The 22,172-nt window shown below is 32.3% G+C and overlaps 1 protein-coding gene across 6 annotated transcripts; it reads left to right on the top strand.

The window, feature by feature from the left end:
* The first annotated feature begins 1,523 nt into the window (after window positions 1-1,523).
* On the top strand, window positions 1,524-21,395 carry LOC137831076 (DExH-box ATP-dependent RNA helicase DExH6). 6 transcript variants are annotated; one of them, XM_068638591.2, is made up of 22 exons: window positions 1,524-1,855; window positions 2,035-2,177; window positions 2,603-2,693; window positions 2,846-2,903; window positions 3,015-3,135; window positions 5,797-5,887; window positions 6,032-6,159; window positions 6,836-6,881; window positions 6,978-7,257; window positions 7,400-7,474; window positions 7,600-7,644; window positions 11,385-11,475; window positions 11,556-11,614; window positions 13,626-13,775; window positions 14,218-14,270; window positions 16,155-16,188; window positions 16,378-16,467; window positions 16,547-17,509; window positions 18,687-19,661; window positions 19,754-20,138; window positions 20,448-20,628; window positions 20,751-21,395. In XM_068638591.2, exons 2-22 carry the CDS (start codon window positions 2,045-2,047, stop codon window positions 21,151-21,153), a joined length of 4,452 nt encoding a protein of 1,483 aa, XP_068494692.2. In that variant the 5' UTR covers window positions 1,524-1,855; window positions 2,035-2,044; the 3' UTR covers window positions 21,154-21,395. The 6 variants fall into 6 exon arrangements, 5 of the variants coding, with proteins under 5 accessions (XP_068494692.2, XP_068494695.2, XP_068494698.2 ...); XM_068638594.2 differs by having other exon boundaries at window positions 1,575-1,855; window positions 5,797-5,928; XM_068638597.2 differs by having other exon boundaries at window positions 1,580-1,855; window positions 6,836-6,899.
* The last annotated feature ends 777 nt before the right edge of the window (window positions 21,396-22,172 follow it).

Genomic DNA, 22,172 nt, shown 5'->3' with positions numbered 1-22,172 from the left:
AGTAATTTCTTTAAAATATTAAACATGTGCTATAAAATTTAAAAATAAATCAAATCTTATATAAATAAAAAATATTACTTTTTAAAATTAAAAATCTTGTAGTAATGAAAAATAAAAAATACTAAAAAAAATATATATAACATAATTAACAATAGAAAAAAAAATCATAAAAAATCATAAAAAATAAATTATAATTCATAAACATAATAAATATACATAGAAATATATTAATATAAACACAACAACAAATTAAATAAAAACATAACTTCAAATAATTTCTTTAAATATTAAACATATACTATAAAATTAGAAAATAAATCACATTTTATAAAAAAAAGAAAGTTACTATTTTTTAATATTAAAAACCTCACAATAAAGCAATCTAAAAAAATACTACAGCAACAAAAATATATCTTAATTAACCATAGAAAAGGATTTCATAAAAAATTATAATAAAAAATAAGGATAAAATAAAATAAAAAATGTTTAGTAATGATGATGTCCATGATCCAACCCAGGTAATATTTTCAATGTTAATTAGATATAGTATATTCTTTTCTTTCAACAAAACTAAATCCAACCATATTTAATAAAATATCTTATTAGAACTTGAAAAATAGGTATAACCTGATTTACTCTAATAACTAATATATAAATGGAAGATTTTATTTAACTATATTTTTTTTTACATTGGTTTATCATTATTTACATAATTTATATTTTATAAAATAATAAACAAACTTAAAACTTCCTTAAAATTTATGATGATTTTTTTCTTTATTTTAAATATTATATATATATATTTTTTAAACATTGTACAATAAAAAAATTTAAATACTAATACATTCAAATGAAGCATTGTGGCACATTTAAATTAGGGTAAATTTGAAAATAAGGGATGCTGACATGACTTTCTCCTAAACTACATCTCTTCATTTTGCCTGTGAACAGTACATTCATAAAAGTAAAAGTAAACAGAGGTAAAGAGTGAAGTGTATTCACATTTTTTATTTTTATCATTATTATGTTCATTTTTTTTCACAAAGAAGAAATAAAAAATAAATGTTAAGAAGGAATAACAACTAAATCGAATAATAAAAAAAGATAAAAATAATTTTTAAGAGAAATAAAGATATAAAAAAAAAATGTTTGACGTAGTAAAAACTATGCTTAATAAACTATTTCGTTGATAAACTACTTCACATTTAAAATTTAAAATTAATAACTACTTATTACGAAATTAAGTATATTAGTATTTAAAATAAAATAAAATAAGCTTCAATTAATTATATAAGAATAATTAGTTGTTTAATAAATACTTAAAATAATAATAATTAAAATATCTAAAATAAAATAAAAAAATAAGATATAAACAAATTTATATAGAAAACAGTTATAATAGAGTATCTTTTATATATAACTATAGATTATAAATTTTAATAAAAATTCTCTTTCACTCTATGTTTTTAATCCAAACAACGTTTTTAAATGTGGTTTTTTCTTTAAATCCCATCCTCACTAATAACAAAAAGTATTATTGTCTCTAAAACCCTAGAATAGTCCCCTCCCTTTCTAACTAGTAACCAAACAAATGATAAAGACCTCCGGTGAAATAAAGTACCGCCCTCGGATTTCTCATATTTAGTCCATGGATTCCTGAAATTGTTGCTTCTAGCAAGTGTAACCGCAGACGTAAACCTAACCTATAAATTAATTTGCTTCGGCGCAGACCACAATCACAGTCACGCGGCCACCACGAGGCCGCCACTACTCCTCCCACTCACGCCTTGCCGCTGCCACCTCTCACCACCGCCACTAGTTCAGGTTGCATCAACTACCACCGCGAGAAGTCGAGGTCGGTCTTCCGTTTTCTTTTCTCACGTAAAATCAGTGACTTGCTTTTTTGTTTTTCGGTAGTTCTTTAAGCGGACTCTTACTTCCTCTTCTGAATAATTTGTTTGCATTGACTGTGTTCATTCTTTCTGCTAATGTCTCTGCTTCACGCGCCTTCTTCTTCTTTTTTGTGTGGATTAGGGTTTTTGATATGGCGAACACCGAGGAGGCTGAACCATCGAACCAACTTGCCACTCCCAATCCCTTCATCGACGTACGCTCCAAAGTTCTCCTGCAAAAGTATTTGAAAATTCTGAAAGTATTTATAACCTCCAACGATCAAGGTCAGCTATGTTTTTGTTTTACTTTAATTTCTTTCACTTTCGTTTTTACTCCTTCACTTGACTCAAGTTTGTAAGAAATTTAGTTTGTATCAATCTTAGTTCTGAGGGTGTTGTCCTATTCTTTTGGAGAACCTCAAATTGCTTGCAGTTTTCTGTGTGTTGTACCATTATTCTCAAGGGACGAGATTGCTTGCGTTGTATATATTTTGTGTGAACACATACTCGTGCATTCCTTTGTTATTCTTAGTTTTGTGCGTGTGTTTGCCTTGCGTGTGTGTGAGCGTACGCTTGTGTTACTTTATTTTTGTTAGTATTATTCTTCTCAAGGATGATAGTATTGCTTGCACACTGTATGTATTTTGTCTGCGAGTAGTGTTTATATATTATGTTGTATGTTGTCATTTACAGTCAGTATTTCTATGCAGTTTACATGTTTCATGGTGACTTTTCGGGTGAAGAGCGCCAGTTACTGGAGGAGTTATGCCACCACATGAAGTTAGGTGTAAGATTCTTTGGGTGAGTACTAAATGCAGCTCGTGAATTTTGCTTTCACAGTTAGAATTATTTATACTATCAGGTCTGGAAAGGAGTAGATTAATTTAATGTGTTTTGTTCTGTTTTATGTTTTTGTTGTTCTTTATTGACTTTGAGTCTTTTGTTTTGTGTAGGATTGAAGGTGAGAGGAAAATAATTGTTTTCAAACTGAAAAGCAAATCCTCAAAAAATGTATTGAGACATGGCTTTTTTGGATTAGCTTTCTTTATTAAATTTTTGCTGTATTTGTATATAGTTTTTTCATTGTCCCTGAGACTCTGCATCCATTTTGTTTGGATTCAGTCTTTCCTGTCAAGGAAAAGGAAGAGCATAGAGACGCCAGAGGAGAATGCAGAAATTTGTGAATTGAAAAAAATCTGGATTTCCCAAACATTACACAAATTTTCAGCTTCAAATGATGAAGGTGAGAATAATGCGGAATCCCATTGAATCTTTTTGTATGGTTTATCTGTCTTATTAAGAAATTATGATTATATGAGATGTACTTTTCTTCTAAAGAGAAGTAGTTTTGTAGTTAATTGATTTTTTCCGAACTGTTTTCTTTGAGTAGGTTTACATTAATGAACTGGAAAGTTGTTACCGTGTAAATTTCTATTTGTTAGAATTTAATATTTCTATAATTTTTGATATTCATATGATAGGACCTAGAGGGAGTGGGAAATGAATTGATAATTGGGTTACAAAATAAGATAATTGTGAATGACCTTATGAAAACATTATACTTTTCTTTGTTATCATTTAGACCTTATTCCTTGGATTATGTGATTATAGAACAAAAATGTCCCCAAAAATATAGTTTTCATTTTGCTCATACTTCCCATTACCCACTTTAAGAACTCACTACCCATTTTTGTATTGTTTCAATCATTGTCATGGGAATAAATTACTTGTCTCTCTCATTAGTGGGAATGAAGAGGTGTAAACATTGTTGAAAACACACACATACACTTGGGAATAAATTTAGATTTGAATGTTTTTCTAGAACACAACGAACATAGAAATTAGGAATGTTGTATATGGCCATCTCAACGATCTTGGGAATGTACACCTAAACTATGAAACCAATGACCTCTAAGAGGAGAAATATGTCCTAAAAGTGAAGGGAAAAAAGATCAATAGAGTAGAAAGCTTCAAAATAAGAATGTTCAGACCTTTGTCATTTTCAACTAGGCAAACACCTCTAGAAGTTCTATAATATGCTATTTCTAATGCATTTCTCTATCTTTTTGAGGTAGTGTGGTCTGTTTGTTTGCATATGTTGTATACATATATTTTGACATTAAAAGTGAAACAAAAATACTTAGCCAATGATTTCATTAGTTTCAACTTTCATTAGATGTACTCAGTGTTATCAAAATCGCGATCTAGTTCTCAAATTGATGACAGTAAAACTTTGGTACTAGTTATATAAACAAAGTCTTTCGTTGCAAGGAGGTTTCAGCAAGTATAATTGGATAAGTATTTTGTAGGTATTGTTGCCTTTCCCCTGGGAAGAAGATTGTTGGTTGTTAATGGGTATATGCTGTAAAAGTTGGGCTTATTGGAGAATTGATCTACTTAAAACTTTTCCCATAGATATATCAGTGTTGTTGATTATTGACCATGGCGGAAATTTGGGTTAATTTTGTTGTCGATCGCCAGAGCAACGCGATGGCGAATCAATTTTTACATGGCAGTACATGGTGACTGCTTTGTCCATCGTGAAATGGCTTCACAAAACGGTTGTCGCGGAAATCACATCTCACGAGTAGAAGTCTTGGGTCTGTTTGGCTCTACTCGACTCGAGGCAAAACCCTAATTTTATTTTTGAATGGGTTATACAAGACCCAATAATGTGGCCTAAACCTTAATGATCCAAACCCAACCTAAACCCTAATGAAAGAGTAACAATGCCCCTTCCTGCAAACCTAGTTCTCACCTCACTTTGTACTTATCTCTTCCTCGTCACTGTCGTTGCTACTTGTTGTACTGTTGTGGCTGCTCATTGTCACAACTTCCTTCTTTCTTCCATTTTCTCTTGTTCTAGTTTTTCTTCTATTCTTATTTTTTCTTTTCTTTTTACTCCACTATTTTTTTGTTTAATTTTTTTATTTTCTCTATTTTTTTTTTATTTTTTCTGAGTAATTTTCTCTTGGCTTTTCCTTCTATTTTTTTATCATATGTTTTTTTAATTTTTGTTTTTGTTTTTTTGATTTTCGTTATTCCTTTATGTTTTTTATGTGGTAATAAACCATTTTGTTGATTTTAGTTTTAGTTCAATGACACTCAATGGCAACAATTGAACAAACTAGTTCAACATCATCTAATAGAAATGACCTTGATTGATAATATTATCATACTTTGGATGAATCAAACGTTGTAGATCAAGTTAAATTTTCCACTGCTTGTAATCCTAAAGTGAGAAAAAATGGAGAAAAAGGACCAATAGATATATTTTGTAGGAATCTTGTTCTTGCTTGAGAAGAGAAAAAAAGGAAAAATAAAGACAAGTTAATATCAAAGAGGCATGGGACAAGAATTTGAAGGCTTTAGTCCATCAGTATATTGCTTGTTTCTCGTACCAAGTTGGCTTGTCATTCAACCTTTTTTGAATGAAGAGCTTTCAAGACATTATTGATGCTATTGAAGCTTATGGTCCACATTTACTAGCTCCTACATATCATGAAATTAGAATTTCCAATCCTTAACAAGGGAGATGGAATACATCAAAGGGTTGTTGAAAGATCATAAAGTGCAATAGGCCAAACATGGTTGTTTTATCATGTCAGATGCATGGACTGCTCGAAAGTAAAGATGAAGGTTTGGTTCGTTTACAATGCCCATGTTTGTATTTTTGGGGCTATTATTTATTTTATGAAGAAATATGACGTGCCTCATTTTTATTTAAGAAAAATGGATTTTCTTGTTCATTGGTCCTTAACTAAACATTTCACATTAATTTGATCTTTTATATGGATTTGGTATGTAATTATTTTGGGTGGTTGAAATATTTTGAATTCTTTTGGCTAGCTTTTGAAAGCTCTTGATACCTAAAATCCTCAAGGGATGATATGTTTTACTGCAGTGTACAATTTTGAAGATAAACTGTCTACTAATGATCGTGCTCTTGTGGAGCAGCTATCCCTAAAAATGGGGCTTACATGTAACTTTTCTGGGTGAGTCCTCCAGGCAGCACTGAACATTACCATTTATATCTGTAAGAATAATAGTCTCATGCCTGGATTTGAATTGTTCCTGATTTATTTGTTTTCTTTCAGTTTTACATATTTTTTTTTATGTCAAACCTGCATTTTGTATAGGTGTGGGATTAGAAAGAAAACATCTATTCACAAAATAAAAGAGGCACCACGACACCAAAATCCCATTATTGATGAATTGACAATGATTCAGATTTCCCAGACATCAGAAAAATCTTCAGCGTCAAAAGGTGAATGTTTCACTTAAAAATATTGTATGAATGTCATTATTTTTGAGGAAAGCAGTTACTATGTTGTAGTGGTCTTTTTTTCGGAACATGCTTGGTGAATTAAGCATGCATTTTTGCTTATTGTTAAATTAGAATCTTTCTCGCTTGTTCTCGAGGTGTCATTGAGATGTGAAATATTTAAAGGATAATTATATAGCTCATTATATGATTCCAAGGTATCAAACAAGAGAAATAGCTAACCTGGGATTGATATGAGAAGAAAATTCCTCTACTAAAAGAAAGAAACAATGAATTTCTATGGACAGAAATAATCTTCCTTACAAACATGAAGTAGTAAAAACATCTAGACGACGAGAAGAGCCAGCCTCTACTCAATATTACCACCTAAAACCCCAAAATAATGACACCTTTCCATTTGGGTACCCCCATCTTTATACCCATTTCCTATCTCTCCCCTTTGGCCCCACCACATGATTCCTGGATCACCCACTCGCTTTTTGTGCAAAACAGGCCTTCTGTTGTTTTACCTCTTTTTCAAACGTGACTTGTAGGCATAACAACTAATATCAGTTTGTTTGGCATATGCTGTTGTAGTTGTTATACATTTCATAGAATATTAACTTTGTAATATTATACAATTTTGAACCTGACTTATCTTCTGAAAAATGTGTTGCAGTGCATCAATTATCCCAGGAAATGGGGTTTCAAGTTGAAAATTCAGGGTAATTTCTAATTGCAAAGTAAAGCTCATAAAACTACATATGAATTTTCCTTTCTAACCGTACTAGAAATTTACATTTCTACTAATGCATGTGTAGGAGTGAAAAGAATATTCACACCACTCCTAAGTTAGAGAATCTTCCTTCTTTCACATTTTCTGGACAATCAAAGCGTGTATTAGCAAATTTATTTAAGCAATATCCTCCTGATGATGAGGAACTTTGGGGAGTGAGGATTGAAGCATCTGGTGATACTACTGATGGAACAGAAGAAAAGAAAGATGATGTTTTCAGCAGGCCTCAGATGAGCAAAGTTGAAATTACCAAGAGATTGGAGATTCTTTCTAATGGAATGAGGGATTCCTTTAAATTGAAACTGGTTAATTTTTTTCCTGTCTTTGCATTTCATAAACCTTATATATGTCTTTTGTTGGTTGGCTTCAATCTTATTATTTCTCATCCTCTGTATGTGTTACCCACGTCATCATAATGAATTAGTAATGTACTTTCTATTCATATAGATCAAAGAAAAGAGATCTAAGCTTCCAATCGCATCCTTCAAAGACATCATTACATCAACGGTTGAATCTCACCAGGTTAATTTAATGTTTTGATGTAATATTATTTTTGAACATGCAACTTATTGGTCAATATATTGCAACACAACCCTCACGCTTGCATGTTTTTTGGTCTTCCTATCTTTCAACCTTTTTCAAAGCAGGTAGTTATCATATGTGGTGAGACTGGTTGTGGAAAGACTACTCAGGTATTTGCTTCATCCTTATTCTGCTTTGTACATTGTACAACTACATTTATAAACAATTGTCAACGATTCTAAGTAATGTTTTTGCTGTTATATTATTTTGATCGGTGCAATGCAGTTACCTAATGATTTGAAACTTGAGTTTCATATATATATATATATATTATATTAGTATGCTCTATTTATAAATGATTTTTTTTTTTGAACACTAGCACTTAGAAGCCCAAGAGGAAACGAGAAAAAACAAAGATGATTTTTATTGATTGAATTAGCTTGAAGCATGAGGAAAAATAATGCTTCTCCCTATTAAGTGTCTTTCTCCTCCAAGAAATAATATTGCCTCCAATGAAAACACAATATTTAGTTGTGGAAGATCCTTCCTAATCAACATCAAAATACCTAATTATCTTAGTATTTCCCTTGTCTTCATAGAGCAATTATTGTCTTGGACCCTTTTCGAGGTATTTGAGTATGTGAATGACAACACTCTTGTGATCATGACAAGGAGTCTACATAAGTTAACTAACCAATCCAACTGCAAAAGAGAATTTAGGTCTAATTAATAGAGATAAATGAGTTTCTCGGCAAGTCTAAACAATTTTTTGGTTTTGAGAATGGCTCACTATACCATTAACTTGTGATTTGGTTCCATTGGACTATCCATAGGTTTACAATTGATAATACCCATTTCCTTTAGAATATCTAACACATATTTCCATTGTGAAATAAAAGTACCTTCTTTTAGCTTAAAATGATTGTAGAAATGCTTCTTCATCGAGAAATTTTAGTGGCATCATTCTCTGTGTTGACAATATCATCAACATACACAATTAAGTACTCATGACAACTGTGACAATAAGATTGAATGATTTGGTTCACTATGTTTCAACCCAAAAGTTTGAACAATCTAGTTGAATTTGTGAAACCAAGCCTGAGGTGATTGTTGAAGACCATGAAGAGATTACCTGACCATGAAGATCATATAACTGTGTGCCCTTTGGCAACAAATCTTATTTTGAGGTGGCCAATCATCTTCTTGCTAGGTGGAAGAGGAATAAGTTCTTATATGTGGTTCTGGTCAAGAGCCTGAATTTGAACAATAATGTTTTGTTGCCATCTAGGAAGATTGACGGTTTCTTTAACAATTTTAGGAATAGTAATAGAGGACACATTGGAGACAAAGGAGATAAAAAGGAGACAACTAATGCTAATTGATAAAGATGTAAATTGAATTGGGATTTTAGGTAGAGTGAGTATCTTTCTGAAGAGTTATGACATGATCATCATTATATATGGTTTGGTATGGGGCAAATAGTGAGTACCACTCGTTTTGATACCAACTGGAGGTTGAAAATTATGAAGAAAAGTCTTAAGAGAGTTCAATGATTTCTTAGCTCATTCATTAATTAATATGTATCTTAAGTTAAGCTATTCTAACAAGTTAGCTCTTTCACACAATAGTTGAATCTAGATAAAAATTATTTATTGGAGAGCTTATATTTTGAATTGTTAATCATTTCACATTTGAATCATAAGATTCATAATAAACATTACAAATTGTAACACATACATAAATATATGACAAACATGCAAAGATACAATTAATAAGAAAACAACCTCATAGTAAAATAGAGTGGTTGAATTTATGTGTATTTATGACACATTTCAGCAACACAACTTCCTAAAAATCAATGTTGTTGTGTAAGATTCCTAAAACCATGGCTATATGATACTAAACAAATTTTGCAATATAGCCATCCAAAAAATAAGTGGTGTGGTTGTTGTTGTTGATATTGCATAATTATTGTAGACTATGGTTGTTGCTTACACATACCAAATAAGAATAATTCTATTTGAATCATTCATATTGTATGCTTTTCCTCTCCCGGTTCTACATCACTCAAGTCATCTTCTATTTAAAGTTCTTCCCCTTCAATATCTTCAACATGTGTTGTAGAAGAGTCAAAGGGGCTATTATCTCAGTTCACGATCATTATTCCGCTGTTCACAATCATCTAGTGTTCTGTTGTTCCACTCTTTCCTCTATACCACTGTTTCCGCTCTTCCACTCAATTTGTGCTAATGGCTGAGGGGAAAGTATGGATCAACTAACACACACCTATTTATGCTTAAGTTGACCTTAAAAAAGAGCAAAACCTGAATGCAATTTTACCACGATTCAGGGCACAATTGAAACAAGGATTGCGTTGCATGCAATCCCGAGAGTGATTCTCACAATACAAGTGCAATTCGGGTGCAAAAATGAGTGTTTTGGACAATTCATATCATGGAGATGGATTGTATCATACGATTTGTAGTGTGTATCATACCCTGATATTGACAATTATAAAATTAGTTTCATCTTTAAATTTTTACCTTTTCAATAACACTCCAATTATGCTCACAATTCGAGAAACTACAAGTCAAACTCAATTCTCTTATAACAAACCTTTGTAACTTCGGATGTTCATCACCATGATTCTCATAATTGTGTTGGAGTTTTGGTTTTTGAGTGTACATTGAGCTATAAGACCACCAAAAAATTGAAATTCCTTCTTGAAACTCTCGACATGAGCATCAATCTTTTTTATCTCATCAATGCTAAAAGGAATATCATTGTTGTAGAAAAATAGAGCTTCTTGACATTTTCATCTTCCCTTTTACTTTTCTTGAAAATGGCATTGGTAAAGGCTAACTAACCTTTTTCTTGAAATTATTATGAGTCATTACTTTTCTCTTGTCTTAGTATTAACCACCAATTTCTTGCTTTTTAATTTTTAATCGAACTTTGCTACAACTGGTAAATAGTTTAACATTAAATTTTTAACATCTTCATGAATTGCTATACATGCTTCAATATCCTTTGGAGTTCTTGCTAGATGATGCTTCAATTGATAATTTTTCACTTGTTCATACTTTCTCCGAGTATTTACATTTCACATCTCTTGCTTTGCCATCAATTGAAATATACACAATGATGCATGTAGGATGAATCCTTGCTCCAATTCCATTTCCTCTTCTAGGAGCATGACCTGAACCACCTTCAATTGATGCCATATTTGTTCTTCAAATTCTGAAAGGAACTACAACAAAAATAGAAAAAGCTCGACTGTCCTCATAGGAAATGTATAATTCGCTATGTTCCATGATTATAATGCTAGTTTTTGAACTATTATACCCATATTAATAAAAATACCAAAATACTTATATAAAGTTTGATAATTGGGAAAAAACGAATTCCTATTTTTTAAAATTTATTCATTTTAACCTCAAATTAATTTCATAGTATAGTTGTTTTGTCTCCTATAATTTATAAGTCTCATTGTTGTGTTTATGCCATATTATATGCTTTTCATGTGTTGTATTATATGATAATAAATAAATAAATACTTATGAATATATAATTATCTTGTATCTAAAATTCGTAACAAGGAAATAATTTTAAATGTATAAATTATATTTTATATTTGTTAATGTTATTTTTAATTGTTGACTATTTTTTTTTAAAATATTGAAATTTAATTAAAAAACCAAGAAGGAAAAGTATAGAGATTAAAATAGGTAACATGTGAAGATTAATCTTAAAAAATGTTGTCGTTCAAGAAAAAAGTCCAAGAATCTCTTGATGAAAAATTATTCCTAAAAGATGATATGTGATATTGCAATAAACTTTCTATGCTTTGTAAAACATTCTTCTTTCTTTTTGAAATGACCAGATAAACTTATATTGAAATATGATTTAGGTTCCGCAATATATTTTGGATCACATGTGGGTTAAGGGTGAGGTCTGCAAAATAGTTTGTACTCAACTACAATCTATGTCGGCTATTTCAGGTGTGTAACTTTTGCAACCATAATTTTCACAGTTCCTCTTTTGTATTATATTATAATTACAATATTGTGTTTGTCTTTAGTTTCCAAGAGAATATCCAGCGAAAGAGGAGAGGTTATTGGAAACGATGTTGGATACAAGGTACTTTTATTTATTTAATCTTTGTTAGTATTATAGGTTTTATTGTCCTTCTGTTTTGGATTCGAGTTTTTTGTATGATCCCTGGACACTGGAAAGATTGGACCAATGTTTTGTGCTCGTATGATGCACACAATTTTTATTGAATCTTTTGGATGAAGTGTACTAGGAGTTTGTCATTAATAAAATAAAGAAGTACAACCTTTTCCCATGCTAAATTATTTTATAGTTGTCATAGACTATGACTGTGATTTACGGCTTAAACCTTGATTCTTGGTTTTGAAAAATGTTTGTTTGCTAACTTATCCTCTAGGAAAAAATATTCTACATTTTGGAATCAATATTAATTAGAATAGTTTTTTTTTTAAATCTAGTTAATTAAAGGTTTTGGAAAATAATTCACCCGTAGTGACAATCATTATTTCAATTTATTTGTATAAGTAAGGTAGTCAAATAAAGCGAGATCCACCTAATTCGATACCAACTTTAGAAAAATTTGAAGAGAAAATATATTTTAAAGTGATTGTTCAAAATTCTTATATCTGCATACTTAGGTATAGAATTTTTAGATTTGGGGATAAGACTAGGGAACAAGTAAATGCAACTAGGTACAACTTGAAACAACTTTATTATTGTTAAGAAGTGAAGAAAATAAATATATGATTGATATCCCTTGTGTGAAATACACATATATGGGTACTTATTTATAGATGAAAATAATAACAAAATCTATAACATAATAACAAAATAATATAAACTATGGGCTAAGTTCGTTACATTCAACACCCCCCTGAAGCTGGTGCATATAAATCATCATATGTACCAAGCTTGTTACAAATATAATCACTTCTATGTCCCTGTAAAGATTGAGTGAACATATTTGCTAATTAATCACTGGAATTAACAAATTCAGTCTTGATGTCTCTAGACCCAATTTTTTCTCGAATAAAACGACCATTGATCTCAATATGTTTGGTCCTTCCATGAAAGTTAGGATTTGACTTATATGAAAGCAACCTGATCATCATATATGAGGTTCATTTGATAGACTTCTCCAAATTGCAATTCTTTAAGTATTTGTTTAAGCCAAATAAGCTTCAACACTAGATCTGATCACGGACATGAGCATAATCATCATGAAGGTCATGTAAGCCAATAACATGAAGAACTTGGGTTATTGCTCTAGTTCTTGAGCCATAACTTAATATCTAAGGCCCAAGTGTCATAATTAGTTCCATCCAATTTGTCAATAGAAAGATGAACATTGACATAATTAGTATAGATAGATGGATTGGGCATAGTGGCAGCCGAAGAAGCCATAGATCCGGTTGCCGGCGACATAATGGCAGGAGACGGATTGGGCCTAGTGGTAGGAGACAAATCCATAGATCTAGTTGTCATCCAATTGATGACAATAGCGACAACAGCAGCGACTCTGACGAGTTTCTGGTGAGATTTTGGATCTCGCGTCTTCAATGAGATTCCGGTGATGGCGGCTTTGGCGAGTTTTTGGCGAAGGTAGCTTCGGTTACAGTGGCAACGGCGACAATGGGTGGCGGTTGACGGTGAACAATACAGAACGAATAACATAATCACAAAATATTATAAACTATGATACATTCAACAATTATAAAGCCAATTCTAAGCGTATTCTGAGCCTTTTATTATAGGTTGAAACTGAGAAAGTGTTCTTTTAACTGGGAAATTTAGCAATATCATTTCTTCTTATCACTATGTTGAGAGAATATGATAAGTATAGGTTACAATTGTTTGATTTACCCTTAATTTGAAACCAATATGTTCTGCACTTTCAAAAGCAATTATAATTTAATTTAAACTAAGCAGTACATGTTATCCCTTTTCCTTTATCTCTTTGTGGTGTGTGAATGATTATTTTACAGACTGTGTTCTATGTGGCTTTTTCTTGAGAAATCCAGTACTCAATACCTTTTTTCTCAGTATTCATTCCTATATTCATGTTTACTCTCATCTCATATTTTGAACTACGATCCAGGTGCCGTTTGGAAGCCAAGGTGGAATGCACTCATCAATTGTGCTGTGTACTCCTGGAGATCTATTGAAGGCTTTGGCTTCTACTGGTTCCCATTATTCGAAGAGACAGCATATGAAGGGTGACATTTCTAGTATGACTCACATAATTATGGTAATTTATTGACTTCACCTTTATTATCATTTGTTAGAGCTTCAACACGTGCTTAATCTTCAATAAATTGTTCACGTTTGTGCTTCTATTATTTGTTAAACTCAAGAATTATGCATAGGTAGGCCCCTAAAACAATAGGAATCTGAGTGTTATAACTTCTTACTATTATCTGGATGGAAAACAAATTCTAGTGTAGTACTAGATTTTATGAATTTAGATGCCCAGTACACAGCTATGATGATAGCAAAAATTAAAGGAATACGTAAATTATAACATTATGTATTAAAAAAAGGTTGATGGTTCTCTTAAAAAACTTTCGTGATGTGAAATTCAATTGTCTTCATTTATCGTGTCTTCATTCATCATGCATAAGATGTGCATATGCTGTGTTTCCATTTTTTCATTAAATTGGTATGTCAGATGACATTCATTTTTTGGTCAGGATGACATTGACGAAAGGGACAGTTCCTCAGACCTCATGTTGGCAATTCTCAGGTGAAGGGGACATTTAACTCTAGTGTATTTCCATTAAATATCAAAATACAATTTCTGCAGCATATAATTGATTTTAAAATTGGGCTGTACCTGTAGATTAGTGTGTGGAGATTTCTAGTTGGCAATCAATTAACTTTTATGCTGTTCACTGCATTTCATTGAAAATCTCCTTTTCTTTCCTTTCCTTACTATTCTTTTTTTTTAAAATTTTACTTCGTGTTTAATTTCTGATTCATCTAAATTTTATTAATTTTTGTTTCTTTTCTTGATGCCCTTCATAATTTTGTTCATCATTTTCTGTTCGCATCATAAGTTATTTTCTTAGCATTTTCATCTTGTATCCCGTCTTCTAATAAAATCAACATTTTATAAAATAAAGTCAAGTATGATATGGCTATTGGGACATTAACAAATAAGTACCCTTGTTTCTATAATAAAAATCAATGTTTGTAGGACTTGCTTATTTAACTTAATCATTCTGTTAAAACTGTGAGTACAAGAATGATATTAATCTTCAAATTACAGTGGTCTGGCCGTATCTTCATCCTAGAATGATATTTGCTGCAGATAATAATGGTATTGACACTACTTCATGCTTGTGTAGACACTCGCATCTGCTTCTTTAGAGTGATCTGAATCATGGAAACAAACACTTATAATCTCCAAAACGTATGACATGGGGACATGGTGACACACATATATTGAACATCATTATGATTTATTTAAATTTACAATCAAGATTTTATCTATTTGTATCATTCTAGGATTGAGTGAAAATATATGCTGATTGATAATTTGAATTAACAAACTCAGTCTTGATATCTTCAAATGCAATCTTTTTTTAATAAAATGACAATCAATATCAATATATTTTGTGTTTTCATGAAAGACGAGTTTTGTTAATTTGAGTGATCTTTCCAAATTGCGATTCTTTAAGTAGCTGAGGCCATAATTTGATATTATGCTTTTGTACTACATCTCGCTACAACATTTTGTTTTTTACTTCTCCAAGAGATGAAATTATCACCAATGGGTATTTGGAAGTGGATCTTCTTGTATTAAAAGGAGATCCTACCCAATTTGTATCTAACATACAACTTTAGTATGATTGATGTCCATGTAACAAGCTTGTGCTAGGATAACTATTAATGTACTTCAATATATGAATGACTGCATTCCAATGAATAGTACCAACACCGTGTGATGGGATCCCATAGCCATTGATCATGGTAACAAAGGATAAGTTCTCCAAAGTAGACAAAGAAGAGAAAAAAGAATTGTTACTAGTATTTTTGATATATCTACGAATGCAAATTACAACATTCTAATGGTTAATGTGAAGATTCTGGATGAATTCACTAACAAATCCTATTGCATAAGAAATATTAGGTCTTTTAATATTGAGTTTTCTCACCAACTTCCTATGTCTCTCCGGATCTGAAAAAATTTCATCTTGGTCCACCATCAACTTTTTTGATTTTGATCCATAGGACTATAAAGTATTCTCAGTATGTTTTCAGTTTCATTAGAAGCAGTCTACTTAAAATTTTCCATAAAATAATCTTAGTATGTTTTCATTATATTTGGAAGGTGAATACTCATGAATACACAAATATTGATTATCATTTGAATCTTGTTCTGTTTTTTATATCTGTGCCTATATTTCTTACATTGTGTGTCCGAGTTTGTGCTATAACAAAAGTGTGAAATGGCCCTGTGGTTTTACCAGATGAGTTAGTTGGCTCTGTGATGGTTTGGATTCCGAATAATTATCCTGTTCCCTATGTCCCAGTCTCAAATATATTTGTATAGAGACCTTGATATGCTGTGTATAAATTTATATTGGCTTTTGATAGGTTCTATTTTTTTTTAACTTGTATACAGAGAGATTCTGCCTTCAAATCCCCACCTACATCTGGTATGTTCTCTCTCTCTCACACACACACACACACACACACACACACATATATATATATATACATATACATATACATATATGTTGTATCTTGTGCACCCCGTCAATTGATCATTAATTCTTCACATATATATTTTTTTAATTTTTACCAAGCTCTGTAACTGTTGTGTTCCCATCTGTTTGATATTGCAGATACTAATGAGTGCTAGTTTTGATGCTGCAAGATTTTCTCAATATTTTGGTGTCTGCCCAATCATCTATGTTCCAGGGCTGACGTATCCAGTATGTATATAGTATTCTTTTGTGAACTAACTGCTAAGTTATTACATTTGACTTCAACATCTTCTTGCTCTGTTGTCAGGTAAAAAATTACTACCTGGAGGATGTACTTTCTATTGTAAATTCAGGTGCAGATAACCAGGAGCTTAGTCCTGTAGAGAAGCTGTCTCTAGATGAAGCAATACATTTGGCTTGGTCTAATGATGAGTGGTGCTCACTATTAGAGCTTGTTTCTTGTAAAGCCAGCCCAAAGGTCTTTGATTATCAGCATTCATTAACTGGCCTCAATCCATTAATGGTGTTTGCTGGAAAGGGTAAAGTGGGTGATATGTGCATGCTCTTATCATTAGGGGCGAACTGCCATTTAAAGGCCACAGATGGAACAACTGCATTGGAGATAGCTGAGAAGGAAAACCAGCTAGTAGCTGTTGAATTGCTGAAGAAGCACATGAATTATGATTTTGGTGACAAAGAAGAGAAAAATATACTAGATAAATATCTTGCAACAGCCAACCTTAAAGATGTTGATGTTGTTCTGATAGAACAAGTTATAAGAAAAATATGTGTTGATTCAAAAGATGGAAGCATCATTGTTTTCCTTCCAGGCTGGGATGAGATAATTAGAACACGTGAAAGATTGCTTGCTTCCTCTTTTTTCAATAAAAGATCAAAGTTTAAGGTAGTCTCTCTGCATTCATTGGTTACATCCTCTGAGATAGACGAGGCTTTTTTGCCTGCACCCCATGGTTGTCGCAAAATTGTTCTCTCTACCAATATTTCTGAAACTGCTGTCGCTCTGGATGATATAGTGTATGTTATAGACACTGGGCTTGTGAAAGAAAAAAGTTATGATCCTTGCAAAAATTTGTTCACTCTCCAATCATCTTGGATTTCAAAAGCAAGTGCTAAGAAAAGAGAGGGATGTGCCAGTCGCTGTCATCCTGGAGCTTGTTATCATCTGTATTCAAAAGTTCAATCTGATTTCTTCTTAGATTTTCAGTGTCCTGAAATTAAAAGAATGCCTATTGAGGAGCTCTGTTTGCAGGTTTTCATCTTCCCTAGTTGATAACAAGTTTGTGATTCTTATATTCCACGAGGATAAAGTTTTTCATAATCTAACAAAAATAGTGAGATATAAAATAAGAATATAAATGCCTTTTATGCTACATCAGACAATGATTCTATGTTATTTATAGGTGATTCCAATTAGCTGAATTATTATAGTTGAAGGAGTTATATTGAGTTATTATTTATTTTACTTCTGGTAGAATGAGCAGCGTATCATAATTCTGCCCATTTTTTTTTCATAAGCCTTGCTCTGATACTTCTATTAGAAGTGTTATTGACAACTTCTAAGCAACCTCAAACAGACAGAATTCATCCCATTTTGCTTTCCTAAAATTTTACCATTCCATAAGTTTTCCTAATGTTATAGTTTATTGCCTTACAAGTTTAGAGAAATTTTCATGCTAGGTTGTGAAAAGCAAATAGTAATGCATTTTGTGCCCAAGATTGGAAAGATTGTGTGAATTTTTAGAATGGAAAATGGAAGAGAAAAAAATATCTTTCTCCACACTGAAAGCTTAATAAAGGAATGTATAGAACTCCGTTATCTTGATTGGGATGTAAAGCGTAAAGCTGTCAAATGTCTTTTTATAACCTCTAAGTACGTTTCTTTCATCCTGCCAAGTTTGTGGGTGGCAAAATTATGGTATTTGAGAACTACGGGGGAATATTTCTCCTTGAGTATCTTTCAGTTCCAATCTATGATTGAATACCCAAATATTATTCTCCTTCTCCTTACCTGTCAGCCAAATGTTTTGAGTGCAATTTTTACTTGTCCTCTCACTGGGTTGTGGATGGTTTCTATTACTGTTGTTCAGGGAAGGATTTGTTCAATAATCTTATTTGATCAGAACCAAGATTGTTAAATTTTATACATTCTTGCTTTGCCTGCATACTTTTGGGGCTTTGTACATTTTCTATGGTTTCTATTACTGTTGTTCAGGGAAGGATTTGTTCAATAATCTTATTTGATCAGAACCAAGATTGTTAAATTTTATACATTCTTGCTTTGCCTGCATACTTTTGGGGCTTTGTACATTTTCTATGGTGTCCTTTCCTCAATAGAATAGAAAATATTTAGGGTGTGAATGAATTAAGACATAGTAACACTAGTATAATGTTTTGCATATGATTTGATTCTTTTTTCTTTCTCACAGGTGAAGTTGTTTGATCCAAGCTGCAAAATAGAACAGTTTCTGAGTCAGACATTAGATCCTCCGGGTTTTGAGTCTATACAAATTGCTGTTGGCGTTCTTCAGGAGATTGGGGCTTTGTCAGTTGATGAACAACTGAACCCGTTAGGGCAGAAGTTTGGCTATCTTCCTGTTCATCCATATACGAGCAGGATGCTTATTTTTTCCATATTAATGAATTGCCTCGATCCAGCTTTAACACTTGCATGTGCATCTAAGTTTAAAGATCTATTTGTGCTTCCTATTTTACCTGATGAAAAGAAGAGAGCTGCAGCTGCCAGATCTGAGCTTGCTTCGTTGTATGGGGGTTGTGGTGACCAGTTTGCTATAATAGCAGCATTTCAATGCTGGATTAATTCAAAGAAAATGGGTCTAGAATCACGGTTTTGTTCTCAGTACTTTGTTTCTCAAAGAGCTATGTGCAAGTTAGATGTCATGCGGAAGAATTTAGCCGCAGAACTATATAGGAATGGACTTATTAACAGGAGTGTTACAGATTATTGCTCTAATGCCTATGATCCTGGTATACTTCAAGCTGTTTTGGTAGCAGGGATGTACCCAATGGTTGGCAAATTGTTTTTTTCTTCCAAAAGTGGAAACAAGATTTTTGTTAACACTAGAAATATTGATAATGTTTTCTTGAATAGTGATACTGTGATTTATAACTTGTCATCACAAAATAGTCTTGATTGCTCTTTTGTTGTATATGATGAGATTACAAGCATCGACTGGGGCATGTGTATAGGGAATTGTACTGCTGTTGGAATACTTCCATTATTTTTGCTTTCCAAAGAGATTGATGTTGATCAAGCGAAGGATTGTACTGATAATATAATCACAGTAATCATAGATCGATGGCTTTATTTTCAGTCAACAGCATTCGACGCTTTTCACATGAACTACTTGAGAGAGCTATTAAGAGCAGCAATTATAGACAAAGTATCACAGTATTTCTTTACTTACTCTGATTCATATCTTGTAAATGCCTCTTCCTTTTTCTTAATATGCTTGATATTTTTGTTTCTTTTCAGGTGACATATTCAACAGATGTTCTTTCTCCTGTTCTACAAGCCGCTGTGGATTCCTTAGCTTGCATTCTGTCTTGTCATGGGCGCTCTTGCATACCACTAGTCTCAGATTTCCAAACAGAGCTTATAAATCAAGATGCACACCAGACCAATCCATCTGAACCTGGGGCCATTGAACATCCAATTATCCCGACAAGTAAAAGGTTGGCTTGCCCGAGTCACAATGATGTGCCTTCTGGAACTAGCATATCCACAAAATTTGGTGCAGAAAACCCTAGTGATCCCGCAAGTAAGAACACTGAAACATGTTTAAATAATGACGTAAACTTGACTGATGTGACAGCTTCTAGAGAACCAAATCAAGCAGTGAGTTTGAATGCTTCAAAAGGTATGCGGTAAAGTTATAAATCTTTTGTTTGCACTGTTGAAGGCATAGATTTAAGTTGTGATCGACAAGCACAATTGCTAATGCAATATTTGTGATTTTTGAAGTCTCCACATTTTTTTGCTATTTCTTGCGATAATGCTGACCTTGGTTAAATTTGTATTTCTGGTAGTGCAATATTGTGAATTTTTTAGTCTCCACAATTGCAATTGTGACTGTATTAGCCGCACATTTTTGTCACAATTTCTTGCGATATTGCTCACCATGGTTGAATTTGTAATTCTAGCCTGTACAATTTTGGACAATTGACAGGGGGTTGCTATGAAAAGATTTTGATTGGGTGGACCTTTCCTGAGGAGGGATGGATTAAAGCTAATGTAGATGGGTCTTATAGGGATCATCTACATCTTACTAGCTGTGGAGGAGTTTTCCGTGATCACACTGGTTCTTGGTGTTTTGGCTTCACGTTAAATCTTGGATCATTCTGTTTCGGGTAACTCTTAGTGAAGTTAATTTTAAAATTCTGTTACAGTTTGTAGTGTAACTTTCATTTTCATGTGTATTTTAGGTGTGGCACTGCAATTTCTTATTTATTTTTCCTTAATTTTGTGTCAGAGCATCAGATCCAACGTCTAGTAATCAGTTTATTGTGCTATCTGAACTGTGGGGTATCCTCACTGCCCTCAAACTTGGTAGGGAGAAAAACATTTCGCAGCTGTGGATTGAGTCTGATTGCTATCATGCAGTGTGGTGTATTTTGAATAAACGGATAGAGAAAAGTGATCCTTGCAGTCCTCTTGTTCAGTCCATTCTTGAGTTGATGGAGGGAAATTGGACGGTTCGAATCTCTCACTGTTGTCGTGAAGGAAACCAAGTGGCTGACTGGTTGTCAAAATTTGGGCATTCTACTGGGGTAGGTCTCCAAGTGCTCGATGCCCCTCCCAGTCGTCTTGTACAATATTTAGCTTACGACTATTGTGGAGTTTATAAACAACGAAGAGTACGTGTTAGTGATTAATCGAGGGCCATTTTTATACAGTAATGATTAGTTTCAATTACAATTTGTATTCATTATTCATGTTATAGGGCTCATGTTAAATTCTTTTACATAGATTTGTACCGTGACTGAACATTTTTACCAGGAAACTAGCACATTTGAGGCAGTAAAACTAGGTTATGAGGTCTGCATTTTCACACAATAAAATCAATGAGAGGAGACACATTAGGTTCGTCTTTCTCTCTTCTACCCTTATCTGAAAACCAAGTATTGAAAATTGAATCCTTTCTTATGTTTAAGAGATATGGATTTAGCCTTGCCCCCCCTCAGGTTTCCTCAGGTTTTTCTAATATATATGTATATATTTAAATGCTATTTATTCTTTAATTTGATAAGATACTTCACTTTTTATAATTCTTTTGTGGGATTCCATTTTATAAAATAATTGAATATCACGTGTTTATTTATTTAATGTTATTATTAAAGTTAAACACAATTATTATATTTACAATCAAATGATTTATCAAAAATTTCTCTATATTGACTTGTTAATCTAAAGTTATTAACTTATGTTTCTAAGACACTTGTACATTTTCTATGATTTATCAAAATTTTCTCTATATTGCATGACTTGCTTTGCCTGCATACTTTTTACAATTAATCCATGGTTTCGCTATTATTATCTCAAGTTACATGAATTTCTTCCACATATTATACGAAGTTATTTTCATATTGAATTTGAGATGTGGGGATGAGGAACCGTAAATTGTTGCAACCTTTTGTCAAGCAATTATTTTTTAAGCGTCAATTGATCCTCATTATTATTGATTTAAAAAATAAATATTTCTATAATGAGAAGTTGAAAGTAGAAGAAGTTCCTCCATCCATCTCCAGCTACCAAAGTGCTGGGAAGAAATAATGGAGTGAAATTGACTTCAATAATAATACGGTTTATCTAAAAAATTGTATTCAGAATTTAAAGTCTAGAACCAAAAACAAATCAACTTTTCAATAATTAAATTCAAAATAATTATACTAAC

This window comes from Phaseolus vulgaris, chromosome 6, assembly GCF_051622355.1.
Source record: "Phaseolus vulgaris cultivar YP4 chromosome 6, ASM5162235v1, whole genome shotgun sequence".
NCBI lineage: Eukaryota > Viridiplantae > Streptophyta > Magnoliopsida > Fabales > Fabaceae > Phaseolus > Phaseolus vulgaris.
This window is presented reverse-complemented; position numbering and strand designations above follow the sequence as displayed.

What these genes read in the sequence shown, in the direction of transcription:
- LOC137831076 (XM_068638591.2), top strand. Translation starts at nt 2,045, where the DNA reads ATGGCGAACACCGAGGAGGCTGAACCATCGAACCAACTTGCCACTCCC. An exon ending in TTCAGCTTCAAATGATGAAG is followed by an intron (nt 3,136 to 5,796) that starts GTGAGAATAATG and finishes GTTTTACTGCAG; the next exon opens with TGTACAATTTTGAAGATAAA. An exon ending in CTCATGTTGGCAATTCTCAG is followed by an intron (nt 14,271 to 16,154) that starts GTGAAGGGGACA and finishes ACTTGTATACAG; the next exon opens with AGAGATTCTGCCTTCAAATC.